The sequence below is a fragment of the Ciconia boyciana genome, chromosome 9 (assembly GCF_034638445.1).
Source record: "Ciconia boyciana chromosome 9, ASM3463844v1, whole genome shotgun sequence".
Classification (NCBI taxonomy): domain Eukaryota; kingdom Metazoa; phylum Chordata; class Aves; order Ciconiiformes; family Ciconiidae; genus Ciconia; species Ciconia boyciana.
The window spans coordinates 23921355-23948131 of NC_132942.1; the positions used below are offsets into that span (position 1 = coordinate 23921355).

The 26777-nt window shown below is 57.6% G+C and overlaps 3 protein-coding genes across 4 annotated transcripts; 2 read left to right on the forward strand and 1 right to left on the reverse strand.

Moving 5' to 3' along the window:
- The first annotated feature begins 543 nt into the window (after positions 1–543).
- AARS1 (alanyl-tRNA synthetase 1) lies at positions 544–16670 on the forward strand. 2 transcript variants are annotated; one of them, XM_072871920.1, is made up of 21 exons: positions 544–620; positions 1721–1884; positions 2535–2723; positions 3402–3547; positions 4517–4708; positions 5149–5293; positions 6357–6502; positions 7076–7184; positions 7282–7432; positions 7817–7941; positions 8581–8725; positions 9382–9560; positions 10107–10220; positions 10969–11175; positions 11825–12009; positions 12455–12563; positions 13312–13425; positions 13702–13821; positions 14328–14414; positions 15897–16010; positions 16387–16670. In XM_072871920.1, the coding sequence occupies exons 2-21, from the start codon at positions 1741–1743 to the stop codon at positions 16570–16572; spliced, it is 2907 nt and encodes a 968-aa protein (XP_072728021.1). In that variant the 5' UTR covers positions 544–620; positions 1721–1740; the 3' UTR covers positions 16573–16670. The 2 variants fall into 2 exon arrangements, with proteins under 2 accessions (XP_072728021.1, XP_072728020.1); XM_072871919.1 differs by having other exon boundaries at positions 552–620; positions 1675–1884.
- An 84-nt stretch (positions 16671–16754) lies between these two features.
- Positions 16755–18422, forward strand: EXOSC6 (exosome component 6). The gene has a single exon (XM_072871923.1). It carries the CDS (start codon positions 16765–16767, stop codon positions 17587–17589), a length of 825 nt encoding a protein of 274 aa, XP_072728024.1. The 5' UTR covers positions 16755–16764; the 3' UTR covers positions 17590–18422.
- A 408-nt stretch (positions 18423–18830) lies between these two features.
- On the reverse strand, positions 18831–25845 carry LOC140657065 (RNA-binding Raly-like protein). Its single transcript, XM_072873555.1, has 7 exons — positions 25747–25845; positions 23640–23718; positions 21577–21627; positions 21077–21225; positions 20648–20761; positions 20223–20389; positions 18831–19856 (listed from the first exon to the last, which is right to left on the reverse strand). Exons 1-7 carry the CDS (start codon positions 25781–25783, stop codon positions 19818–19820), a joined length of 636 nt encoding a protein of 211 aa, XP_072729656.1. The 5' UTR covers positions 25784–25845; the 3' UTR covers positions 18831–19817.
- Between the last annotated feature and the right edge of the window lie 932 nt (positions 25846–26777).

Sequence of the window (26777 nt, forward strand, 5' to 3'; positions counted from 1 at the left end):
TTGCTGACCACTCCAGCAGCCACCTCACCCACCATCCCCAGCCAGCTCCCTCTCCCCCACATCCCCTTCTTGGCCTGAGCCTTTTTCAGCTCCCTGCTCTCTCCACACCAGCAGCCGAGGCCTCAGGCCCACCTGCAGGGAGTAAGGCTGCACCAGGTGGGCCAAGGCCTCATGGTACTACACTGTCATTGTGCCTACAGTGAGGAGGGGCAGTGAGGATGGTCTGGAGGGCCCTTACGGTCCCAGCCGCCTCAGTCCCCCCTGCCCTGCCCTGCCCTGCCCTGCTTTGCTTTGCTTTGCTTTGCCCTGCCCTGCCCTGCCCTGGAGCAGACCTCCCATCTCAGCCCCACACCAGGGCTGGCTCTCCTGAAATGGCTGCTCCCTGTCCGGCTTCAGCCTGGCCTCGTCACGTGGCCGCCGTGTCTCGTCATTGCATCAGCCGGCGGGCGGCCCTCCTCCCGAGAGGAGGCCGGCCGAGAGGAGGGGGCGGGGCTGATCCGGAGCGACGGCCCCGGCAGCCAATCGGGAGCTGGCGCACGGCGTTGCGCCGGGGAGGGGCGGAGCGGGCGCTGCGGCGGCGCCGGTGGTGCAGAACGAGGGGCGGCGGCGGCGGCCGGGAGGTAGGGCCTCTGGGGTTTCCGCTGGGGCATGAGGGGTCGCCGGCCTTCGGGGGTTGCCTCCACGGGCCAGTCTCCTCCTCTGGTCCGGCTGGGTCCCCCTGGGCCGAGGGGAGACGGTCTGGCCTGGCCTGGCAGGGGGCCGGGGCGGGCAGCGGTGAGGGGCGGGAGGGTGGCGGTGCTGCTGGTCTCCTCTACTCAGCCAGGGCCGCGGGGGCATGTCTGTCTGCCGGCTCTCCAGCGGCTCTCCGCAGGGCTGCCGGATATCCGCTGTGCCCTCGCCTCTCTTTTGGGGACTTGAGACTGGCTGGTGCCAGGGCAGAGGCCCTGCTCTGCCCGGGAGCCGCCGCTGCGCCGAGTCCTTACCTCTTCGAGTCCTTCCCGCCTCCAGCGACTCACAGGCCTTAGTTGTATGAGGAATTATCGTCCCTCTGCGCCGGAGCAGGCTGCTGGGAGCTTGGCCCTCTGGAGAACTGCATTGTGCTTCATCGGCAGGGGACAGCTTTATGTACCCGTTAGGATATACAGGAGGTGCTCACTTCCAAACTGTCACCTCTAAACCATCACCTGTCACTGGTGTGCGTATGGTGATGTAGTTCCTCACAGGGAAGGTTTCCAGGTATCCCTGGAGCTGACCCTGCTTTGAGCAGGGGGGGTGGACGAGGTGATATTCAGAAGTCATTTCCAAACTCAGCCATTCTATGATCCTATGATTTAATCAACCTGAATGATTTTAGGCGTTAGCAATCCTCCCCTCCCCTGTGTCCCTGGCAAGGCAGATATAACCTCTTAATAAGTTCAGTATCCAGGTGAACTTGGTATTTTAAAAACGCATGTTTTCAAAGAGCAGGTAACTTGAGCTCGAGCTCTAGAAATCAGGAAGGCTGGGGGAGAGGAAGTTTGGGTCAGCACCATTTGGGGCGGACCGATGGTTAAACTGAAGAGTTGGTAAGAGTAGTTATCAATGCAGGGAGATCCTTTCAGGAGATGTAGGCAATGATCCTGCTGTTACTGCTTGAGCTGACACCATGTAAGAGCCTTGTTGTTGTTTCTTCAGACTGCACCAAGGCCTTACTGCTTTACCTTCCACTTGCTTTGGACAGCTGTGACTTGCAGCTTCAAGATGGAAGCTATGCTAACAGCTAGCCAGATCCGGCAACGGTTTATTGACTTCTTCAAGGAAAACAAGCATACCTATGTGCACTCCTCTTCTACAATCCCCCTGGATGACCCCACACTGCTCTTTGCTAATGCTGGTATGAATCAGGTAGGATTCCCACTCTGGTACTGTGGTCCTTATGTACATATCCTGTAGCAGTTGAAACCTGTGAAGGTGTTTGCAGAGCTGTTTGTGTGGAAAATTATTGTTGTTTTCTCCATCTTCCATCTGGTCACAAAGAGGTGGTTGGTGTGTCTGCTGGAGTCCTCTGCACTCTGGCAAAATTGGCAAGAGCACTGGGAGAGGTTCCTGTGTCTGCTGGGCTGACTGTGCAGTGATGGGAGTGCTGCCAGTCTCTCTTCCTTGACCCTTTGTACCACAGCTAGTCCTGGCACAAATGACTAATGGTGTCTCTAAAGAGTGGTTGGGGCTGGGCTGCTGGAAGGGCTCTGCTGGAGATCAGCACACGGTTTTTACTGACTTTTTTTCTGGTCAGCTGGGAATCTGGCAACTTCCAGTCCCTTTGGAAGTCCTGGGGTTTGGTAGGCTTCAGGAACACCTGTGTGTGTGTGAGTGCTAAGTTATAAGCAGTGCTGCAGCTTCCTCGCATGCAGGAGACAGCAGGCTTGTTGTTTCTGAAAGCTGCCTTGGGTACGTCCAGGCTAGTGGTATCGTGACGTAGATAACACTGTTGCTTGCAACATTTGAAAACAGGCTTTCAGGGCTTTTCTTGATTGCCCTTTTTTCTTTCCCCTCAGTTCAAACCCATCTTCCTCAATACCATTGACCCCTCGCACCCGCTTGCTAAACTGAACAGAGCTACCAACACTCAGAAGTGCATCCGAGCAGGGGGCAAGCACAATGACCTGGATGACGTTGGGAAAGATGTCTACCACCACACCTTCTTCGAGATGTTGGGGTCCTGGTCCTTTGGGGATTATTTCAAGGTAAATAGGCTAGGTGCAGCTCTGAATTTCTTGCACAAAGTTACCTGTGTCTATGAACTCAGCAGAGCAATTGCCAAGAGGAAGGAGAATATCTTGGCACAGAGTGGTTCCTAAAGTGTGTGTGGCTCCTCTGGAATAAATGAGCTTGGAAGTTGCCTGGACCCTGCAGAATGTTTTGAGATTAATTACTTAAGGTTTACAAAGCTGATTATATTAACTCTACCAGTTTGGAGTCTTCAGGCAGAGGTTTTAGTGGCTGTCCTGGAGCTGTGGGAAATTGCATGTGCTGTGCAACTATGATGGACCTCAAACAGGAGTGATTATAAAATAACAATGTCCTTTCCCAAGTGTCTTCCTAGTGTAGGGTCCATATTCACAAAGGTGATGTTAAGAATACAGCATAACGACAGAATTCAAAGGTTTTTTTGGGGCAGCAAACATTGGGGGCAGGAGTTAACTTGGCTGCATCTGGAAAGCCATATGAGATGTTTCTTGTCCTCTGTTCACTGCATATACTGGTTTGCCTATTTCTTGTGCCAAAAGTCTGAAAGTTTTTGGCTGTTTCTTTGTAGAGAGCTGCTGATACATACAGTAGCCAGTACTCTGCATGTGCAGGTGCTGCACATTGAGGAGAACTCTGTTTGCATTCACTTGCTGACCTCATCTTTCATTCTGCAGGAACTTGCTTGTAAACTGGCACTGGACCTTCTCACCAAGGAGTTTGGCATCCCTGCTGAAAGACTCTATGTCACTTACTTTGGTGGAAATGAGGCTGCAGGACTGCAACCGGACCTGGAGTGCAAGCAGATATGGTTGAATTTGGGGTAAGGCCTTTAAGTGAGGAAGGTGCATGTTTTGATGAGCAATAGTCATTCAGAGAAAGATGGCATGTGTTATGTGGCAGAGCACATATAACAGGAGGTTTTAACAAAATTGAAGTGTCACAAATAACGTTTGCAGGGTGGCAGAGCTGCAAAGCTAAAGGGAGATACTGGTATTAGATAGAAAGAGACTGAGAGCTTTAGTTTCAAAATCTCTTGTGTAAGCTTAAGAACATAAGAAGTGCCCCACTGGGTCAGATCAATGACCTGTCCAGCCCAGCGTGCTGCCTCTGACAGCAGTTAAGAAGATGCTGTTCAGGGAAAGCAGGCACGCATGACTGTGGCCTGCAGTCTGTTTTCCTCCTTCCCTTCCAGCATCCACAGTCACTGGATTAGTTTGTTAGAGGGTGATCCATCTGTTCCCCTTAGCCTCTGTTTGGGGCTCTGGGCCTTCAGAGTATGTCTGATTCTGTTTTGAACCTGTTGGATTTTTCTAAATCTCAATCATAGCCTCCCACCCAGCCTTGTCCTCTCCAAATTGAAGAGTCCTACTCTTTTCTATACTCTCTTCGTAAAGCAGATGTTCCACCCCTAGTTAGTTTTAGTTGCCCTCCTCTATACGTACCTCACCCTCCTTGAGATGAGGAAGCAAGAACCGCACTCAACGCTCAAACCTGCCTTGCGTGTATTAAAGTTGGAGATCCGCCTGTCTCCTTGCTGGTGGCTTCATTGAGGTGTTGTGTAGGCCTCTGCCTCCATCTGGGGCCAGTGCCAGGTGCTGATGCTCATCTGATCCTCCTCAGCAGGGAACCTGGGTGGTAGGGTCTTATATTGGTCTGGTTCAGGACCCTGACAATTTGTCTGTTCATCCAGGGAATTAGTAAGCTGAGATTTCTCTGGTATCATCCTTGCTTGGGGGAATTCTTGCCTTGCTGTAAGTCTGTGTTGTTCAATAAGAGTTTATTGTTACAGGCTGGCTGAGGGCAGGATTCTGCCTGGCAATATGAAGGATAACTTCTGGGAAATGGGAGACACAGGCCCCTGTGGCCCCTGCAGCGAGATCCACTATGACCGGATCGGGGACAGAGATGCTTCGCACCTGGTCAATCAGGATGACCCCAACGTCCTGGAGATCTGGAACCTGGTGTTCATACAGTTCAACAGGTGAGCCAGACCTGCTTCCCTCCCCAGGCTGCTCCAGCTCAGCGTGGGAGGATGCTTGGACTGCGTACTCTTTTAACTGCCCCTGGCTTGCTTGCCATTCCCTCTTGTCCAGGAGCTGTGCACTTTGTGATGCTCTGTCCCCTGACCCACCTGTACAGAAGAGGTTGGTCACACTGGCTTTGGGAACAGACTGGAAGTATTTTCTCACTTCATCTGCCAGGAGTTCAGTAGGGAACAAGTGCCACCCCAGTCTGGGTCTAAGTTGTCATTGAGGGTCTTGTTAACTATATTTTATCAAAGTTGTCCTTTGTGTGGTTTGTGTATGAGCCCATGTCATAAATCTGATGGAACAAAATCTCATGGGGATGAGGAGAGAGATGGGGTTGCCCTTGCAGAGCCTCCATCCGTAACAGCTCATCTTTCTTTTTGTGGCTGGGCAGGGAAACCGATGGGACACTGAAACCTCTTCCTAAGAAAAGTATTGATACTGGGATGGGCCTGGAGAGGCTGGTCTCTGTGCTGCAGAACAAGATGTCCAACTATGATACTGACCTTTTCCTTCCTTACTTTGAAGCCATCCAGAAGGTACAAACTGGGGAGTCTGGGTCTGGGCCTGACCCAGACTCCCATCTGTTCCCTGAATCCCTGGGGAGATGTGTGGGGCTGGTTGGACAGGGCAGTTATGTCTGCAGGTCTCTGCTTTCCCAGCTGCTGTGAGCCCTGCATGTTTGTACTTTGCTGAGGGTAGGAATGCAGGCTGGTGCAGTAATTGCTGCCATGGGGCATGTTTCCAGGGGAAAACATGGGACAGTGAGCAGTGCAGCTTTCCCAGGTGTTTCCTGTGCACTGTCCTGATGGTGCTCTCCTTGGTTCTCTCTGAGTGGGAGATGCTCTGCTGTCCCATGTGGCCAAGGGCCATCTTTTTGCCATGTGGTAGAGAGCACGTGGTGCTTCTTACCCAGAATCAGAGTTTGTCCTTCAGTCTTCCACCTGGAACATGCTGATCTGTAGAAAATCCCCTGAGAGACGAGGTCTTTGCCATAAACCATGACAGTCACTTGCAGAACCAGTGTGCTGTTGCTGCATCTTCCTGGGTGGGGGGCCATGTTACTAGTGCTGGGAACTCTGTGTGCAAGTCCAAGCCTTTTTTTGCTCCATGGAAGGGGCAGAGCTTCCTGGCTGCAGATCCTGTTGGAAAAAAATGCAGGGAAAAGAGCCTGCTGCTGCCTCTGAGAGGTGTGGAGCTCCAGAGTTGGAATTAGAGGGCTGCCTTTCTTCAGTGTTAAAGTCACTGCCTGGACACAGCCCATGTGCCTTTGTCTGCCTTCCTGCAGTGTGCTGGGAGCCTGGCTTAGGGACTGTGCCCATGGTGACAGGCTTACACCATGTGCAAGCACTGCTTTGTTATAGTGTTGTCTTTCTCTTGGGTATGGATAAAAACACCCTGAAAGAGGGAAGCTGGGACCCTCTCCCACATGACAAAATTTGAAGTTTCTTGGCTGGGCAGGCTATGCCAGGCTGGAGTCTGTGGCTGCGGGCAGTGGCATGGGGCTGGCTTCTGAGGCGCTTCCCTGTTGTCCTGCCATGTTGCTGCTCCCTGCTGTCCGTAATTGTCCCCTTTGCCCACCGCCTTCTCCTCTCTGCACAGGGCACAGGTGCCAGGCCATACATGGGGCAGGTTGGTGCTGAGGATGCCGATGGTATAGACATGGCCTACCGCGTGCTGGCTGACCATGCACGGACCATCACGCTGGCCCTTTCTGATGGGGGTAGGCCTGACAACACTGGCAGAGGGTAAGAACAGAGCTGCTGCAATGCTGCTGCTCCCATTCTGTTCAGCACATCTTTCCTGAGAGGTCTGGGATCTCATATGTCTCTGGGATGTCTTCGAATTCATCATTAAAGCAGTGGATAGCAGAGTGTTTGCTCAGTATATTTGACGCTTGAATCCTTGTAGCAAGGTCTGCCCAAAAGGCCAAGACACACAGGTCTGAGGGTTCTTGTGAGTACCAGTCCTGCTGTGTCAGCCCCCAAAAAGGATCACTGTGGGCAGACAGGCACAAAACCCTGCTTGGTGCAGTGCTGCTGTCAAAAAAAACCAGTGAAGTTTGGGCTGGGGGGCTGTGCTGTGGGTGCTGCTGGACTGACTCTTAAGCACGCAGTGAGCCTGGGTTATGGAGCTGGGGCCTGGCACCTCACCTCTGGCTTGCTGCTGGTGTGAGCAGCTATTTGAGAGGACATGTGGGGAGAGAACCCTGTGCGGAACCAGAGGTCCTGGGAGGGGGTGCTGGCAAGTGGATGCTGGTGGATCCCCTGAGAACAGCTCAGAGGTCTAATGTTTGCATGAGGGGCTCTGCTATTCCCTAGGTATGTGCTGAGGCGGATTCTCCGACGGGCTGTGCGCTACTCCCATGAGAAGCTCAATGCCCCCAAGGGTTTCTTTGCTACTCTGGTTGATGTGGTGGTGCAGTCACTGGTAAGTTCTTCCCCTGCTCCACTGTATCTGCTGAAGACTTCCTCTGCTGACGTGTGCGGATCTCCATGCTGAAGGACTAATCCTCTTGGGTCTGCAGGGAGATGCCTTTCCTGAGCTGAAGAAGGACCCAGATATGGTGAAGGACATTATCAATGAAGAAGAGGATCAGTTCCTGAAAACACTCAGCAGAGGACGTCGCATCCTGGACAGGAAGATCCAGAGCCTGGGAGACAGTAAAACCATCCCTGGTAAGGCTGTGACTTCTGTCTGGATGCACCAAAAGGCATTTATCATCCGGGACTGAGTTAGGGCTCAGCTGGGCTGGGAACTGAGAGATGGTGGAAGGTGTGAGGGGACAAAGTTGAAGTCAAAAGACTGCAGAGCTGGGCCACCCCTCTCTCCTCTGGCCTGCGTTCACTTGCTCAGGTTTCTAAGCTGCCCAGATGCAACATGATAGTGTGATCTCTGTGCTGTCAGTGAGGAGTCTTTTTGATGTTTATGTTCAGCAGACCTGTTCCCTGTCCTGCCATAGCTCTGGGCCAGTTGGGTGGGACAGAGCCAGTCAGAGAGTGGGGAAAGGAGCGGTGTCTCACAGTACAGGAGCGCCAACTGCTCTGCTTTTTTCTCTGAAGGTGATACTGCCTGGCTGCTATATGACACCTATGGTTTTCCTGCGGATCTCACTGGGCTGATTGCAGAGGAGAAGGGCCTTGTTGTAGACATGGAGGGCTTTGAAGAAGAGCGGAAAAATGCACAGGTAGGTAACAGCTTCAAGGAGAGCTGGTCTGAGAGTGGGCAGGGAGGATTCCCTTCCTTGTAGTTTGCAGTCGTGAGTCTGGTCCTTTCTTACTGGGTCTGCTCACACCCCACATGCCCCAGTGTCGTGTGGGAAAGACCACCGCAGTTTTTGTGGGACATATCTTTTCTGTGCAGCTGGGGCTGGTTTTGCTCACTAACACTGTGAGGCTTAGGGCTGTCAGCTCAGCCTTCAGACAGAGTTGGTGGACTGCTGGGAGCACCTCCCCACTGTCCTGTTCTGGATAGGGAAGTTCGGGACTTCCCTGTTTGAGGAGCAGTGTCCAGGCAGGCCTGCAGCTTGGGTGCCTCTCCCAACAGTTTGCTGCAGCAGCAGAGAGTGGCATCAACCAGCTCGCTGGGTACCTGCCTTGCCCTTGGTGGGCTCAGGCCAACTTTATCTGCGTGCTGGTAGCACTGGAACAGCCTGCTCTGAAGTCGGAAAAGATGGGAGCACTCCTGCTGCTGGCATGTGGCTTCCCAGAGCAAAGCTCTGAACCAAGGAGTTCTCAGGGATGTGAGTGAGGATTGCAACTAGGCTGAAATGCATGGGCCAGCGCTGAGGTGGATTTTCTCAAACTTTGCTGCTTGTCATTGGCAGATCAAATCCCAAGGGAAGGGTGCCGGAGGGGAGGACCTCCTCATGCTGGACATCTATGCCATTGAAGAGCTGAGGGCCCGAGGGCTGGAGGTGACTGACGACTCGCCAAAATACAGCTATGCTTCAGATCAGAGTGGTACCTATGGTATGAAAAAAACTTCTCAGAATCATCCTCGGCTGCCAAACCTTTCCTGGCATGTACCTCAACGAGATCCCCTCTGGGCTCCCCTTTCCTGGGACATGGAGGTGGGAGTGGAAACATGTGCGGGTGAATAGCCTGCTTGTAACAAATAGAGCAGGGAAAGAGAAGGGCAGACTGCTCAAGGGCTGCTGTATTCTTCGGGTCTGTTGCTGCCAACTTAAGGGAATTCCTGTTCCCTGCAGCTTTGTGTCTCCACACTCCTATGTTTGTGTTTCCTAGCTGCTCCTTTGCTAGTGCCGCAGGAGACTGCAGTTTCTGCTTGGTCTGTTAGAGGGTCCTTGGCCCACTTGCTCTGGCTCTTGCTGCTAATTCTTCAATTTGTTAGAGATTCAGGAGGCCCCAGGCTCGTAGCAGCACATGTGTCTGACTTCTACTGCATAGGTGTGGAAGGAGGTGAAAGTCCTTGCCTTGGAGAGCACTGAATGAAATTCCCTCTTATCCAGCTAACTATTGCCCTAGTTGTTTCTCCTCACCCCCTGCAAATATAGCTGCCGTGAGCTTCTGCAATAGCTGGGATGTGTTGCTATGAAGTTCTGCTCCCATGTGGTGTCTACAAAGTTTTCCTGTTTTACTGACACTGCCTGTCATCCTGGTGACAGATTTTGGGAGCCTCGTGGCCACAGTGGCGGCCATCCGCAGGGAGAAGATGTTTGTGGAGGAGGTATCCACTGGCCAGGAGTGTGGGATAGTGCTGGACCGGACCTGCTTCTACGCCGAGCAGGGCGGGCAGATCTATGACGAGGGCTACATGGTCAAGGACGACGACGGCAGGGAGGATGTGAGTGGGCCTGAGAGCCTTTTGCTAGACTCAGTCTCACCTGGGGCCTGGGCAGGTGTGGGCAGAGAAGGAGAAGGGGCCAAGCAAGCTCCAGCAATTTCCTGTCCATGGCAGGTGTGAGGCATTGTACAGGTTTTCTTTTCGGGGGTGCAGCATGGCACAATGCACTGGAGTATTGTTCCCCTTGCTTCCTGGGGAACTGAACTCTGTGCTGCAGCGTCAGGCTGTCGCCAGAACGTGGGTGCCTGTGGTGGTAGTGCTGGGATTGCTGTGTGGAAGGACAGAGCTTTCAAGCCATGATGGGGAGCTGGGGTGGGGAGCTCTTTCAGCTCTGCTGTGCACCATAACCATGCCCCACCTTCATTCTCTTCTCTGCTTTGTGGCCCTGTGTGCTGTGCCTGGGGACACTCAGCTTTCTCCTATCACACACACCAGTCTGGCTCTCAGCTGAGACCTTTCTAGTTGCAGCTCAGACCGCTGGCTGGACTGTCTGTCTCCCCTTGGCCTCTCACCCTGCTCACTGGGTGCATTTCCCTCTTTGTACAGAAAACAGAATTCACGGTGAAGAATGTGCAGGTCCGAGGAGGCTATGTGCTTCACATAGGAACTCTATATGGAAGCTTGAAAGTAGGAGATCAGGTCCACCTGTCTATTGATGAGGTGAGTTAAGACATGGTATAACAGATGGCCTCATCTCTTTTCCCTGGATTTTTTCTGCTTTGTTTCCATCGGTACCGCTTGGGTGGCCTGGAGTTCAGGGCCTGCTCTCCCTGCAGCACACGATGCAGGCAAGTAGTGTGGCCCTTCCAGTCTGGCTGACTCAAGGCCTCTCCTGCCTGGCACCTGGCTTTCTCTTACCACGAGGCAGATAACGCCCTGCCTGGCTCAGAGCCATGCTCACTGACCAGCAGCAGAAACACATTTTGGGTCACGGCTAGGAGGTGGAGCTGGTACAGTGTCCCACTGCATTGTGGATACCAGTGGAGAGCCTGGGCTGTCTGCCCCACTCTAGACATTGCTCCAGTGGGCTCAGCCTGCTGAGTGAGTTCTGGGTTGAGCCTAGTCTGCAAAATGCATTTCCCTTCCCTATAGACGTGGCACCAAGAGGGAAGGCTCCCATCTTGCAGTGCTTTTCCCTGCTGAGTGTCTGTGACCTGGTCTGTCTTTGGCCTCTCTCCAGATAGACCTAACAAGGGGACTGCCAGGGAAAAGCCATGCACAAATTTGGTGGGGTACATCCTGCTCCCTTAGCTGAGGCTCCAAGGCAGAAAGTGTGCTAAGTTGTTTCTGGTCTTCTGAGCTAGTTTAGGTTTCTGTTGGAGCAGCATGTTAAGCTCCACTTCTGCTGCTAGAGGTAATCTTGGCTCTGTAGTGCAGGACCCCACCTAACAGTGGCTTCCTCCACCAGACTAGGCGGAGGCCAGTCATGAGCAACCACACGGCCACCCACATCCTCAACTTCGCCCTGCGCTCAGTGTTGGGGGAAGCTGACCAGAGAGGGTCGCTGGTCGCACCAGACAGGCTGCGGTTTGACTTCACAGCCAAGGGAGCCTTGTCTACCCAGGAAATCAAGAAAGTCGAAGGGATCGCCAATCAGATGATTGAGGAGGCAAAGGTGGGTACAGCTGATGGGTTGGATATACTGGGGAAAAAAAATACCTTGAGTCAAGTTTTTGGATGATCTAGGGTGCTGGATGTTTGGCGCAGCAGGAGTCTTCCGAGTTGCTGATGCAGTACTGTGCACAGATTGGCATCACCTCAGAGGATTTTGAATGGGAAAACTCCATGTAGACTGCTCTGTTCATTGGTACCGAGCCCTCTCTAGGGTTGGAGTGGTTCTGTACCTGCTCTAGTGTCACATTAGCTACAAGAGCCAAGAAGTTTGGCAGAGTAGGCCTGGTTGGATTTACAGTGTAAAGCCAGACCCTCCAGTGATGTGCCCTCAACAGCGAGAGAGTTGCTCTGTCTGGTGCCAGCCCTGTGTCAGAACAGATCCTGGAGGACCCTGTGCTCTGCTCAGGAGTCTGGTTAGAAACCATTCAAATGTACAGGAGCACAGGGGGTCTGAGCAGGCAGTGGTATCAGGAGTTTTGAAGATGGGGCATCTGTCAATGACTGCAGCTCAACAAACCCCAATGAAGGTGAGGCACGTAACTTCCCATTTAGGCTCTTCCAGAGGAAGTCAGGATTCCCTGGGAACACAGGCCCGCAGTCACAGCTGACAGGACCAGCTCTTACCTGTGTCCCTTTCCTGTCCTCTGCAGACTGTGTACGCCAAGGACTGCCCTCTCGCAGCAGCCAAAGCTATCCAAGGACTGCGGGCAGTTTTTGATGAGACCTACCCCGATCCTGTCCGTGTGGTCTCAATTGGCATCCCTGTGGAGGAGCTGCTGGCTGACCCCTCTGGCCCTGCGGGCTCCATCACTTCTGTTGAGTTCTGCGGAGGGACGTGAGTATCTGGAGAGGCCGTGGAAGGCAGTGGGGTGGCTGAAAAGGAGTCCCTGGGGAGCCCGAGCTCCCAAGGGCTGTTGTGAGTGCTGTGGGTGTATGCTGGGCACAGCCAGGGCAGAGCTGGAGGTGGTGATGATGATGTGCCTTTGCATTCCCAGTCTTGAGTCAAGCTGCGTTTCAAATCAGCCTTTGCAGGCAGGGAAATTGCCTATATGCTGCCCCTGCCCACACGCATAGTCTCTGACAGTGCTGGGAACATGGCCCTTCCCACCCTTTCCTCGCTCATTTGCTTTTAGCAGCTAGGTTGGGTTTTCTGCCTGTCCCCACGCTTGCTGCACCTCCCTGGCAGGGTGGTTTTCTTGTTTCCATGCTGATTCCTGCTGAGACGAGAGGTGAAGTTCTAACTCTCTCTTGTTGTGGGTCTTTCTGTGTTCTTTCCGAAGGCACTTGCAGAACTCCAGCCACGCTGGCCCCTTTGTGATTGTTTCAGAAGAAGCAATTGCTAAAGGCATCCGGAGGATAGTTGCAGTCACCGGGGCTGAAGCTCGGAAGGTAAGGGGAGACAGGAGACATCCTGTGAAATCCATGCCCTGTGGGACACCATTGGCATGTGCATGCACAGATGTTAACCCTGTGCCAAGGTCCTTTTTGCTTATGTTTGCCCAGTATCCCTCAGCGCCGGGGAGAATTGGTGTGAGTGCCTGAGGAACTTGTGGCTTGGACTCCACTAACACAGTGCAGAGAAGGATGCTGCTGTTGGCAAAGGCTGTGCTGGAGGCCCCTGGCTGTGCTACAGCCAGAGGAGAGAGCTGGGGGGGAGGGGGGGGGAAGTCTTGGCTGTAGCTGTTGTGTTAGAAGGGCCTAGGGTGGGTCCCTGATATGGCTGTGGGTTTAGCGCAGGTTGCTTTGCAGAATGGGCTGCAAATCTAGAGCCCTCAGCAGCTGGCAAGATTGACAGGAGAGTTGTGCAGTCTAAGAATCCAGTCATCTGCTGCAGGAGGCAGGTGACTGGTCCTGGGCTGGTGCTTCCTAGAGTAGGAGAAGGGGCTTGGTGATGAGATGTTTTTTTCTTTTTGGAGGATCTCGGCATTCTTTCTGGCAAAGAAGAGTGGGGGCCTGTCTGCCAGCATCACACCCTGGTTCTGGTCAAGTGCTGCCTGCTTTGGCTCTGCTGCTTCCCAAGGAGTTACTGAACTCCATCCTGGGGCTGCAGTATTCTTCACCCCATCTCATGGTGGTGGCCAAGAGCCCAGCCTGCTAAATCTCCTTGCATGACTTAACTCTGATTGTATTCTGCTAGGCCCTCAGGAAAGTCAACAGCCTTAGGAAGCTGTTGTCAGCCCTGGAAGCCAAGGTGAAGGTCCAGACAGCTCCCAACAAGGATGTGCAGAAGGAGATCACAGACCTCAGTGAGGTGAGGATGGCAGCAGTGCTCTGACTTTGCAAAGTGAGTGGGATCTTGATTCCCAGCACTGGGTGGTATTAATGAGGCCAAAGTTCATCTTCCTTCTCCTGTCTGGACAGAGGAGGCCTCAGCCCTGTGTCCTGTGGGTTCTGCAGCTAGCACCTCATTCCTGAGTTGTTGGGCACTGGGAGAGGATGGGAGGTTCGTGACTGTGGTGCAGCATCCCCTGCCTCCTGCCATGGTCACCAGTAGCTCTAACCCTGTCCACCCACTCCTGTTTTGCAGACTCTGGCCACTGCTGTTATCCCACAGTGGCAGAAGGATGAACTGAGAGAGGCTGTTAAAGCACTGAAGAAAGTTATGGATGACCTGGACCGAGCAAGCAAAGCTGACATCCAGAAACGAGTGAGCCCTGGGCAGGAATAAAGGACAGTGTGGGAGGGCTGTGGGGGGCTCCCTTGGGAGCTCCACTTGTGTCCAGTGTGGAAGCGAGCTGAGCTGTGGGGATGCCCCTCACTCTTCAGCCTTCCAGCCTCTCCTGCTGCCTCCCAGGGCATGGCTACCTCCCACACCTGTTCCCTGGGGTGAAGTGCTGGCAGTGTGTCTTGGAAGTTGGGGTGCTCCTGGGCAGGTACAGGTGGTGCCCCTGAGTGCACGGTATGAGTGGTGTGTCGTTCTTCCTCCTGGAGCCCATTGAATTTTCCTGGAGGAGGAATCACGCACAGCACTGCTGCTGCCTTGCAGGCCACACACCCGCCTGGCTGCGGAGCATGGGGCTGCTCTGGGCTGAGCCATGGGAGTGCTGGGGCACCTTGGGGGACCTCTGTACCTGTAGGGAAGCTCTACCCGGTGGTTCTTGTGTCCATATACAATGTGAGTGTGCTCTAGCATCTGACCATTGTTGTCCTCAGGTGCTGGAAAAGACCAAGCAAGTCATTGAGAGTCACCCTAACAAGCCATTGGTCATCATGGAAATGGAAAATGGAGCCTCAGCAAAGGTATGGGAAGGCCTGGTCTCCTTGACAACCTTCCTTGTGCCTGAGGAGCAGTTGGGTGATCTCTGTTCACCTGTGGAGGCGGTGCTGTGTTGTAGAGCTGCCTCTCTTGCCACCTGCCAGCCCTGAGCAGCGGCTAGTGAAGAGGGGGAGGACCACTGGGATACTCTCTGCATCCCACCTTCTGGACTAACACGGGTTTGCAGGGGTAGGGGGCTGGATCTTGACCATTTGCTGAGTTTCCAGACCTGGTGGTGGATAGGGGCCCCAATAGAAATCACAGTGTGTCCCAGGTAAGACTCACCCAGGAGCAGTCGCAACACTAAAATGCAGGCTTAAGGAACTCTGAACAGCAGCTCTGCCAAGCTACGGAAGTCGTGATGCTTGTGGCCATTGCAGATCAGAGCTGGGAACGGTGTCCTGGGCTGCATGTGTGGACAGGGCCAAGCCAGAGAGCTGCTCCCCAGCTCCTGAGCACTCTGCTGCAGCAAGGTTCAAATTCTTCTCCAGCCAGGGCTGAAACTGCTCCTTCCCTCCTCCACGCACAGATTAAGTTTCTGAGCGATTTCTGTTGTGAATAAAAGCTCCCTTGTGTGCTCTGTGCCACAGTGCTGAGCCCAGCAAGTGCCAGGCAGCGGGGGCTGATCGTGCCCTGAGGTTGAACCACTCAAGTTTTAATGCCCTATTTAAATTTCTGCGCTGGGAGTCTTGGAGCTGATCCTGCTTACAGATGCCTGCTTGCTCTCTGTGGCTGTCCCCATGTCCATGATGCCAGCGCTCCTGCTCACAGTGGGTGCCAATGTAGCGTTCTCCCTGGCAGAAAGGTGCATCCCAGGGGATGGTGGTGCCAGCAGCCTGGGGAGCTGCTTATTCCCTTTCCAGCTAGAGCAGCACTGCTTTGCTCGCTGGAGGGCCTGCTCCTGCAGCTCTGTGCTGCATCATACTGTCTATGGGAGCAATAGATAACGGTCTCCTTGGGAATAATAGGGTGCCTGGCAGTCTCCCCGGTTTCTCCAGTGTGCCTGCTGTGTCTGATAACCCTTGCAGCTTCTTCACGCTGCAGTTGAGTCCTCCTGACTTGCTGCAGAACAGCTGCTACCTCCTGCTGGGAGCTCATATCACAGGGCACAGCATTTTCCCACCAAGCCAGCACACTCAGGCAAAGGTTCACTTGCTTTGGAGCTGCACGGCCACTAATTCTGCCAGTTCCTGGATAACTGAAGGTGGGGAAATAAAAGCAGCTCCTCACTCCTGCCTCCTTGCAGCTGTGAGGGGACACAGCCAGGGCTTGTCCCAGCTGCACAGGCTCTGCACAGCCGGGGATGTGAAGATCACTCATGTTTGGGAGAAGGAGCGCTGCAGGGTGCTGCTGGCTGGTTTAATGCAAGTCCAGATCCCTGAGGTCTTTGTGGGTGCTGCAAGGACTGGAGCAGGGCTGGTTGCGAGCAGCAGAAGGTGTGTTGCAATGCCTTTGTCCTCCTATAGGCCCTGAACGAGTCTCTGAAGCTCTTCAAGACTTACTCCCCCCAGACTGCCACCATGCTCTTCACTGTAGATAATGAAGCTGGCAGAATCACCTGCCTGTGTCAAGTACCCCAGGTAACACCCAGACTCTGTGTCTGCCTTTCTCTGAGCCTCAGTGGAGGGTCTGCAGCCTCCAGGCAGTAACTGTCTAATACTACACAGCTGAAACTCATTTGGGTTGGCAAGAGCCATGACCCTTGTGCTTTGGGTTATCATCAGGCGGCAGAGGGGTGGAAGAGGCATTGTCCTCTGCAGGTGGGGAAGGGGGAAGAGCCAGGACTTAACGTGGTTGTAGGCATGGGGGCAGGCAGTCTGCCCCTGGACTGCTGCCTCTTTTCCAGATGCACCTGGAAGAGCTTTGTCGTTATACTGTGCTCACGGACCCTCTTCCCTTGCTGCTGCCTGGGTTGAGGTCGAGCTGCCTCTTTTTTTGTTTCTTTTTCCTACCCAGGAGACCGCAGATAAGGGCCTGAAAGCCAGCCAGTGGGTGCAGGAGGTGTCTGGCTTGATGGACGGTAAAGGTGGTGGGAAGGACATCTCTGCACAGGCGACGGGCAAGAACGTGGGCTGCCTGCAGGAGGCCCTGAAACTAGCCACGGACTTTGCCAGGCTCCGGCTGGGGGAACTGAAGAACTGACGGGGTGCCACCGGCACCCCTCTCCCCTCCTGCCCGTCCCCTACCTGCTGCTCAGCCACCACCCGCGTTTCCGATGAATAAAGGCCGCCTGCCCTGCGCGCTGCCGCCTCGGCTCTGCTTGCGGGGGCGGGGCGGGGCGGGCTCCTCCTCCTGCCTGTGCCTGCCTGCCCCTGCCTGTTTTCTCCGGCGAGCATGCCGCTGGATCACCGCCGCGTGCGGGGCCCGGAGGAGTCGCAGCCGCCGGAGGTGTGGGCAGCGGCCGGGGGAGCCGGGGAGGTGCCGGAGGAGGAGGATGCGGCGCCGCGGGACCCCTGCGCCCTGCGGCCGCTCTTCGCCCGGGCCGGGCTGCTGAGCCAGGCGGAGGGCTCGGCCTACGTGGAGCTGGGCGGCGGCACCAAGGTGCTGTGCGCTGCCTGGGGCCCGCGGGAAGCGGCCGAGCCCGGCGCGGCGGCAGGAGGGGGGCGGCTGCTCTGCGAGTTCCGCCGGGCCCCCTTCGCCGGGCGCGGGGCGCGGTGGCGGCCGGGCTCGGCGGCGGAGCGGGAGGCCGAGCGGGAAGCGGCGGCGGCGCTGCGGGAAGCGCTGGAACCGGCGGTGCGGCTGGCCCGGTACCCGCGGGCTCGCCTGGCCGTCAGCGCCCTGCTGCTGCAGGACGGCGGCTCCGCGCTGGCCGCCGCCATTAGCGCCGCTGCCCTGGCCCTGGCCGATGCCGGCGTGGAGATGTACGACCTGGCGGTGGGCTGCGCCCTGTGCCGGCCCCCCGGCCCCGCCGCCGCTTGGATGCTGCAGCCCGGGGAGGCTGAGGAGCGTTGCGCCGTCGCCCGGCTCACCGTGGCTCTTCTGCCCGCCCTTAACCAGGTGTCGGCGGTGCTGGGCGGTGGGCAGGGCAGCCCTCCCGACGCTTGGGCGCAGGCACTGCGCCTCGGCCTCGACGGCTGCCACCGCCTCTACCCCGTGCTGCGGCAGAGCCTGCTGCGGGCCGCCCGACGCCGCGATGCTGCCACTGCCACAACTGCCTGACTGGTGATGCCCAGGTGTCCCCCATCTCGGGATGGGGTCATCTCCCAGAGCCCATCCAAGCTGCCCTCGGTGCTGCCAGAGTCCCCTGGAGCCTGCCTGATCCACACCTCACGCTACCGGAGAGACCCCGGAGCCTGCCCAAGCCAGCCCTGGCCCTGCCAGAGACATGCCGGAGCTGCCCACACAGGTGGAGGCCCAAGAAACCTGCCCAAGGACACCGTAGCCTCCCTCCCCCCACTGCTGGAGAGCCCCCAAAGCAGCCCCCACACTGCCTGAGCACCCTGGAGCCTGCCTGAGGAGCCTCATGTCGCAGGAGACTCCTCCCAAGTGGCCCCACAGGACCCAAGCAGCCTTGCACACTGCTGGAGCCCCACAAGAACAGCCTCCATACTGCTTCAGCTGCCAGAGCCTGCCAGCTGCGCCAGCCCCTGGTGGCTGTCCCCTGGACCCGTCCCCGTTCTCCAAGGATGCCCAGTGGGGAGGATGCTCTGGAGAGGAGGATGCTCCAGAAGTGGCTGTCCAGGATGCCGTGTTCCCCTGGCTGCGCCAGCCCCACGCTGCTGGACCCTGCCTGAGACCTCCCTCCAAGCAGCTGCCTGCACAGTGGGACCCCACACCCCACCCTGGGGTGGCCCCAGCACCAGGGCTGAGACCCTCGCACTGAGCTGCCCACCATGACCATCCATGCAGGCAGGGTCCAGGCAGCACTGGGCAGGAACCACGTTGTGGCACAGACTGCTCATGCCTTTGACCTCTTGCCCAGGCAGCGCTTCAGGGTGGCGGAGATGTGTTCTGTTGGGGGTTTTTTATAATAAATCAGGTTTTTCTGGTGAGTCTTCTGCCTGTGTGGCTCTGCTGAGGCCTCTGCCAGCCGCGGGCAGAGGTGGAGGGCCACCAAGCATTGGAGTGACCCCCCCCTCTGCTCCCGCTGTCCTTCCCTGAGGGGTGTGGAGGGAGCTGGGTGCTGCCTTGGGCTCTGGTTATTCCTGGGGATGGAGAGGAGCTGGTCCTGTCTGCCCAGCTGCACTGTGCCAGGCTGGTAGGGAATATTCTGGGTAAAGGCACTGATTAATGTTTCCATTGAGAAACAGGGCAGAGCTGCGCTCCTCCTGCCTCTGGGTTGAGTTGTGGGGAAGGCAGCATCCTAGAAAGCCCCCAGAGCCTAGGGTACACAAAATTGGGTGCAAAAATTACATGTGCTCTTCAGACGGTTAAAAACTGCATCGGAGTCAAATAACCAGAGAAAAGAAATACAAATTATTTTCCTTTCCAACACAATACACTCTTTTACCAGAGCAAATTAGAAATACAGAACATGTTCCTACCAGCGAGAGAAGGATGACCTAGAAACAAGGGACACCGAACCAAGATGCAATGCTGGGGAGCACGGGGTGGGGGGAACCACGACTTCCTCGGGCACAGGTGAGGAGCCCTGGCAAAGCTGCTCATGGGAGTCCTGCTGACCGCAAACGCGATCCATGGCCAAGAACAGCGAGCGGTAAACCAGTAAGGAAAACCTATTTGTGAGCAGGGGCAACTGGGAGAAATTGGGTTTGCATCACCTGTTGCTGGCCCTGCAGCCAGCATCAGAGCTGGGCTCAGCGCCACCCCTCCATCCCAAAATCCCACAAAAGCCCTTGGAGCTGTCTCAGGGTGGTCCCTCCTTCCCATGGCATCATGGTGGGATGCCAAGCAGCTCTGAAAGCCTTCCTGGGCTGTACCCACACCTATTGAACCTTGCTGAACCAGTTCCCTGGGGGGGTCTGAAGCATGGAGGCAGCAGGTGGGCTTGCAGGGCCGGGGAGGTTGGGATGTGACCTGTGCCATAAGGGCTGAGAGACCCGGGGTGCTTTCTCTGCACCCTACAGCACCCTATGGGTGGGGGGATGCTTGCACACAAGGCAGCTGGGATTTGGGATGCTCCTTTGGGATATGGTCCTTTTTTTGCTCCTCCCCTCCCTGCCCTGGCCACGTCTGCTTATCCCTAGGTCTGAAAATAGGAGGAAAAAGAAAACAAGCGCACTTGAACACAAAGACTTCTCTCGCCACGGCTGGCCAGCGTCTCGCAGGGGTGGGATGCAGGGCTGCCGGCGCCGGTGGCAGGGGATGGCCGTGCCGAGAGTGGGCACCTCATGTCGTGCGTGGCACTAGCTGGAAGCCTCAAAAGAAATACAAACACAAGACGGGAAGAGTTGGCCACACGCGGAGGCCATGGCATCCCAGTCCATCTACTGGCTCCCCTCGGGATCCGACATGTGGTTTTTCACCTGCAAGGAGAAACACACAGGGTGGCTGTCCTCTGATGTGCCTGGGCAGCAGGATCAAACCCAGCACCTGCCTGGCACTGGGACCCCTGGGGTCCTGCACCCAGCTGGGGGATGCGGGTGTGGGAGCAGCAGCTTTGATAAATTGATTTGGAGTAATGCGTGCCCAGAGGTTTGCTGCAGCGTGCTGGGGGCTATCCCGGAGGTGCGGGCAGTTGTAGCCCCAGCACGCAGCTGGGACAGCTAGGGGACCCTGATGGAGCATCTCCTCTGCTCCAGGCATCCCCCACCAGGACCCGCATGGGCAGCAAGTGAGGATGAATTTTAGGAAAGCAGAGAACCTGGCACAGGATCTGGCCCTCCTCTTACCGTCTCCTCTGTGTCTGTGCTCTCCTCGGCACTGTCGATGTTGCGCAGGTCGCTGTGCCTGTCAGCTCCTGTCCCCTCCTTCCCCCGGGGCTCCCGTGACCCCTCTCCCACTGGGGACAGTGACTCTGCCCCTGCCTCAACCCTCTTCTTCTCACTCTCCTTGGACCCTGCAAGCACAGAGACAGCAGAAATTTGGGGTACCTGTGCAAACATCAGCCCTGTCCTCGCCGGGTCCCCTCATGACAAAGGGCTGGACTCTGCCCTGCCAGCCAGGGAATTTGCCCAGCGAGTTCTGGATGCCGAGCTCCCTCCTGGGCACACAGGGAAGGGCCTCTTACACCCAGCTCGGGGTCTAGGCTCGCATGCACCCACAGGCTGCCCAGCATGCACACGTGTGTCGGAGGGTCTACAGCCCATCCCCTCACCCGTGAGACGCTCTCTCCGCTGGTCCATGCGGTCCAGGCTCTCCAGCAGACTGTCCACCTGTGCCTTGATCTGGCTCAGCTCCCCCTTGATGGAGTGCAGCTCTTCGGCCCGCACTGCGGGGAGAGGAGCTGTTAGGATCCCACCCTGCCCTACAGCCTGCCCGGAGCCAGGGGAACACGGCATCCTGGACAGCAACTTCTGCAGCATCCTCCTCTCCAGAGCATCCTCCCTACTGGGCATCCTTGGGGAACGGGGACGGGTCCAGGGGACAGCCACCAGCCCAGCGCAGTCCAGGCTGTGTCTGCTGGAGCTGGGGACTCGTAGCAACAGGGTTAGCACTGAGCGGGACCTTCGGGCACCAGCATGGCTCTAACGCACCGAGACACCAGGGCCAAGCCTCCTCTTCCTCCCAGCCCCATCGCACTTACACTTTGTCCGTCCCACCGTGGAGCTGGTGCTGCTCCTTGCCCCAGGCTGGGGGCTCAGGCTGCTTTTGCTTCCTGCTCCCACATGAGTTCGTCTGGCCTTGACGGGGATGCGGTTAATGAGGGGGGGGATCTTCTGGTACTCGTACACCCTGTAAGGGCACAAAAGCATAGTGGTGTGAGCGTGGCCCTGGAGGTGCAGCAGCAGGCCCTGTCAGCCAGGAGAGCATCTCTCGGGTTCCCTCCGCAGTGGAGGAACTCCAACCTGGGCATTGCCCAGCCCACATGCTGCCCCTGCCCCATGAACCCCATCCCCAAGGCCCCCAGCCTGGGGGGAAGCTGCAGCATACATGCCCCTTGAAGGGGGCGATGCCACTGACCCTCTCCTGGAGGTGAGGGGCGGATGCCCAGGGACACCCTGCTTTTCGCCTTTGGCAGAGGTGCAACTGCACGCCAAACCCATGTGTGCTCAGCCCACCTCGCTCATGGAATGCTGCGCTCACCGGTACGGGAAGTCGTCCCTATAGAGATCGTAGTCCAGGTCACAGTTACTGCTGCAGGAGGGGGAGAGAGGAGAACAAGTCACCCGCTCTGCAGGGCCATGGACACCCCGGAGCAGCCACGGCTGGGCACAGCAGGACACCCACCCAGCGTCCATCCCCAGCCCCAGGGAGTGGGAGGCATCCCAGAGGGTACCGTGCAAGCTGCCTGGGCTGCAGCACAGCCCGAGGAGGTGGCTGTGCCCTGGCAGGGGCTTGCCCTGGACCCAAACAAGGGTGTTGGGCGTGATGGAGAGAGCCCCCGGGGCAGCAGCAGCAGACTCTGCTGTCAGGAAGCTGCATTTAGAGTGCCTTGATGTTAAATTTCATGGTCCCTGGCTCCACGCACACGCTGCCGGCTCGCTCGGCTCCAAATTAAGAAGCGATCTGTCAACGGATCGCCTCCAATGCGGGCAGCCGACGTGCCGGTAATAAATCATGAGCCGTAGACCAGGAGCGGGGGGGAGGAGGAGGAGGAAAGATGCTGAAGCTCATTTTGCTGCTTCAGCTCCTGTGGAGTCAGGAAGCGTAGGATTAAGCCTAACCTGAGGGGAGACAAAGCTGTGCTCAGAGCATTGCTGGGAGTGGGGAGCCTTCCCCAGCCACACTGCCGGGAATGGGGGGACCAGGACAAGGGCCCCCAGGGCTCTAGATTTTGCTGCAGAGGAGCCTGTTGCCACAGGACTGATGCTGAAGCTTGGGGAGAGCTGAAGGTCTGCCGGGGGGGGGGGGCCTAACGGGCAACCTGGGCTTGCCCAGCCCAGGAGGCAGCTTGGAGCCCATCACAGGGCAAAGGCACCCCCAGCCCTGCTGCCACCCTGCCTTTGGGTGGGATTAGTCAAGAATAATCCACGTGGGGCGCAGCCCGCAAGTACCAGCCCTCCTGGTAAGGGTGAGCTGGCAGCCCCGGGGTGCCAGGACCTGCCTGCCCATGTTCTTTGCACCTGGGGATATTCTGGAAGCTTTCGCTCCAGCCTCACTGCTTTCCAAGTTTTCATCGCTGTGAAGGGGATGGCGAGCCCTTCGCATCCCCACCTCCTGCCCGTCACCTACAGAGGAAGGTCACAACCTGCCTTGGGGAAGAGGGGAATGGGCAGCCGGAGGGGAGTCCCAACCCGTGCACGGGGCACAGGGAAGGTGCCAGCTCCAATGGCTGCTGCTGCCTGCAGCCCATGCCGAAAGGGACGGGGATGCCACAGGCCACCCCCTGCCATGGGAACACCAGTGGCTCTGTGAGACACCCAGTCTTGGGGTCCATTGCCCAGCCAGGGGCACAGCAAGGGTTTTCCTGGCTCAGTTCTTTGCTCAGAGCATCCCCCGGGAAGAGCAAAAGCAGTGGTTGCCACGCTCCAGCAGCCTGAGGGGACTGGCGGTCCCTGCCCTGCCAGCACTGCATCCCTCCAGCGCCATGGCAACGGGCAGAGCAATTAGTTCAATCAGGGCATTCGCAAAAAGCTCTCTAACAAGAGACAAACGGAGCCCGGCTCCGGTCCCCTCCTCACCACACGCCTGCCGAGCTGGGGAGCTGAAAGCACGCAAGGATGGGGACCTGCTCTTCTGCTACATTCAGTGCCACCATCACCATCATCTGCCATCGTCAGGACCATCACCACACTTATGTGCCTCTGCAAGGGTGTCCGTCCCCCCAGGAACAGCATTTAAAGGCCAGAATGGCAACCAGCATCAACAACTGTAACAGGCGTAGAGACTACGGGGCTCTGCTCTTCTCCTGGCACCTTCAGATGGGGAAGGAGGATCTCCACACCCCACTGGCAATGCACATCGGGTGGGACCCAGCGAGGACTCCAGCTGTTACTGGGTGCAGCCAGGCAATGCTCCAAGAACCCCATCGGGATGGGGCAAGGACATCGCACGGACCCATGTCCACCACCATGAGCACGCAGCTGGAATAGTCTGAGGAGCGAGTGATGGAGAGCAGGGGGAGGAAGAGGAGCCAGGCGTGGGACAGTCCCCAGCCCAAATTGGCCCCCCTTGATGCAGCCCCCGCCCCACATGCCGGCACTCACTGGTACAGGCTGCTGCTGTGCTGCCGCTTCTGGCCCAGCCTGGCCCGGCTTGGCTTGGGTTCCCTGGCCATGTCCAAATCTGAGGGGAGAGAGGAGGGGAATGAGCACTGGGAAGAAAAGGGGATGCCAACATGCTACCCCACATGGACATGTCTCCAGCATCAGCTTCCCGGGGGCTCCTGGCCACACTCCTCTCCTGGCTGGAGGCATCCTACTCCAGAGCACCCACAGGATGAGCCCGAGGCCAGCAGCTCTCTCTAGATTTAAGCTTTTGGAGAAGGACAGGAGCAGCCCAGGGTTGTGCTGGGACATGGAGCTGCTCCACCAGCAGCCTCTTCCCACGGGTGCCCCATGCACAGCATTGCCCTGTCCCCCTGAACCCAAGCCCGTCCAAGGCCGGGCAGGCTCCAATTAAGGCAGCAGAAAGCACCTCTGATGATGAGGATAATTAACCCCCAGAGACATTTCCCACCACCATGGTGAATCTGCCTTCACTACTGCTCCTGCTGGGCAGCATGGCCATTTTTCGGAGACCCCCGGGCCAGCAGGACGTCGTCGAGTGCTGCCCACCACAGGTGGGTGCTGGGGATGGGGGAAGCCCCGCACCCAGCCACTTCACACTCCTGAAGGCTGCTGAAACGCGTGCAATGCCGAGATGCGGGGCGGAGATGCCTCTGGACATGTGGCTCGGCGATGCCACATCACAACTCCCTGGTGATGTTCTTCACCCCTTCTTAGGATTTCACAGCCAATGTCCATATAAAAGCTGGCTTGAATCTATTTTCTCAGTATACATTTAAGAGCCACCAATGCAAAGCTTTACTAACAAACACCCCCACATATTTAATTTTGTAATTTGGGGGTGCTCCAAAACCTCTCTGACCCCTGGGGTCAGCTGGTGGGTGAGATGTTGAGGTCTCCCTCTTGCATGCTCCCCCTTGGCTATGGTAAGCGTGACCAGCTGTCCGACGGGTGACATTGTGGATGCCACTGCACCAGGGAACCCCAAGCTGAAGCTTCCTGAGTCCTCTGGGAACACACCAGCTCATCGGAGAGGTCCAGACCTCCCCAGGAACATGGATACTGGCCATGGATCCCCTCCAGCCCCACAATCACCTGAGCAAGGTCCCTCCATCCCTGCAGAGGAGAGGGCTTCTGAGCAAGATCTGAGCTGAGGAAAACTGGCACTTGTTTGCTTTCCAGGCTGTCACCTTGTGTGACGAAGTCTGTGGGCTGGCTCTGATGTCTGGGCGAGCTGGAGAAGGTGCTCCACTCACCTGTGCACCGGGTAATGCTGGCACCCATTTTCTGTGGGTGCAGCCAGCATCCCTGGGGACGGCTGAGCTCACCGCTCAGGGCTGGAGCCCACTGTTGACATCCCTCTCTCCAGCCCATCACACCCACCCAGCAGAGCCACCTGCTCCCCTCCCTGCCAGTGGGACGGAGACCTCAGCGCCCCAGCCAGGAACCCCAGCCATGGCCAGGTACCCTGTCACAGGCTGCCTGGACTGAGGGGACTGTCCTGCATCACCCTGGGGCCATCAGCCCTGTGCCTGAGCTCCCTTCCCTGTAATGGCAGTGGGGGCATGCCAGTACTGGGAGAACATCCCTCTCCTGGGGGTAATGGTATGGGGGGCATCCCAGTACTGGGAAGATATTCCTGACCTGGGGGTAATGGTATGGGGAGCATTCTGGTGCTGGAGGGGCATCCCTGTCCTGGGAGGGGTAATGGTATGGGGAGGACCAGGCATCCCAGTACCAGGGGGACATCCCAGCCCTGGGGAGGGACTGGTACAGGGGTGGGGGGCAGCTCGGTACCGGGAGGACATGCCTGTCCGAGGGGAGGGACTGGTCCAAGGGGGCGGGAGGCATCCCGACACCGGGAGGCGGCCCTGCCCGGGGTGGGAGGCCACGGAGCGGGGGAACACGTACGTGCACCAGAAGGTTGGCTGCAGGGGGGCACCCGTGCCCCGCCGTGCCGGTGCCGGACGAGCATCCCGGTGCCCGAGCATCTACCGGGGGGTGGGGGGTGGGGGGCGTGGGAAGAGGGCCGATCCCGGAGGGGGACCCGGGGGGCATAGCGGGCCGGATCTGGGTCAGTACTCACATCTCCAGCCCGCGTCCCCGCTGCCGAAGAGCGTCATCCCCCCGCGGCCCCGGCGGCCCCGGCAGCCCCGGCCCCGCAGCCCCCGCAGCCCCGCCGCGCCGGCCCGAGCGCGCCGCCACCGGGCCCTACCACCGCCGGCCGGGGACGGGGGGGGACCGCGGGCCGCACCACCGCGGCACGGCGGGGGGGCGACCACGCCCTGCCACGCCCGCGCCTCCCCCGGGCGCAGCCCTGCGTTATTGCAGCATCGCTGCCTGTCCCTGCCTGCACGCATTGCTGCCGGCAGCACTGGGCCTGGGGGTTTCCCTTCCCTGAGGTTGCAGCTGTACGGACGTGGCTGCTGTGCTGGACCATCCCCATCCTCATCCTCCCCGGGCTCCTTCCCCCATCTCCTCCCTCCAGTCCCCTCCGACCTGTTGGACCCTGCCCCCCGGCCGACGGCTTGGTTGCACCCCGGGTTTGCCCAGCTCGCCCCAGAGCCGTGAGCCCAGTCTTGCCGGCAGCCATGTGTGTGGCTCGTGCCTTCCCTCCCCGGAGCCGGGGCCGCAGCACAAACAACCCACGGACAACACCCTGGCTGGGGACGGTTTAATTTCCACCCCAGCCCTGCGCTGGAGCAGGCTGTTCGGAAGGGAGGGGGGCAGCTGAGGGAGGTGACTCCCTGGGTCTGCAGCGCGAAGGTCCCTGCAGGATGCCAGCTTGGGGACGGCAGTGGCGTGTCCCTTCCAGAGGCACCCAACAACCACTGGCGCTGGGAGCACAGGCTTGGACTCAGCACGTGGGGTGGCATGGCTTGGGGCTGTCCTGGGGCTGGAAGAAGCAACTCTTGGCTATCGCCACCCCTCCAAAACATCCACAGGGTGCTGGAGACACAAGCTTGGCCAGGAGCCAGGCTGGTCCAAGCCCAGCACCTGCTCCACCAGGGATGGAGCTGGAGGTACCACCCAGCGCGAGCAGGATGCGGGCCATGGCAGAGAGAGATTGATGGGTCTGGGGGAGGAAAAGGAGACAAATGGCTCTTCCCAAGGGAG

What these genes read in the sequence shown, in the direction of transcription:
- AARS1 (XM_072871920.1), top strand. Translation starts at nt 1,741, where the DNA reads ATGGAAGCTATGCTAACAGCTAGCCAGATCCGGCAACGGTTTATTGAC. An exon ending in CAGATATGGTTGAATTTGGG is followed by an intron (nt 3,548 to 4,516) that starts GTAAGGCCTTTA and finishes TTATTGTTACAG; the next exon opens with GCTGGCTGAGGGCAGGATTC. An exon ending in AGATCAGAGTGGTACCTATG is followed by an intron (nt 8,726 to 9,381) that starts GTATGAAAAAAA and finishes TCCTGGTGACAG; the next exon opens with ATTTTGGGAGCCTCGTGGCC.
- EXOSC6 (XM_072871923.1), top strand. Translation starts at nt 16,765, where the DNA reads ATGCCGCTGGATCACCGCCGCGTGCGGGGCCCGGAGGAGTCGCAGCCG.
- LOC140657065 (XM_072873555.1), bottom strand. Translation starts at nt 25,783, where the DNA reads ATGACGCTCTTCGGCAGCGGGGACGCGGGCTGGAGAT. An exon ending in CACAGCAGCAGCCTGTACCA is followed by an intron (nt 21,628 to 23,639) that starts GTGAGTGCCGGC and finishes CCCCTCCTGCAG; the next exon opens with CAGTAACTGTGACCTGGACT. An exon ending in CACGGTGGGACGGACAAAGT is followed by an intron (nt 20,762 to 21,076) that starts GTAAGTGCGATG and finishes CTCTCCCCGCAG; the next exon opens with TGCGGGCCGAAGAGCTGCAC.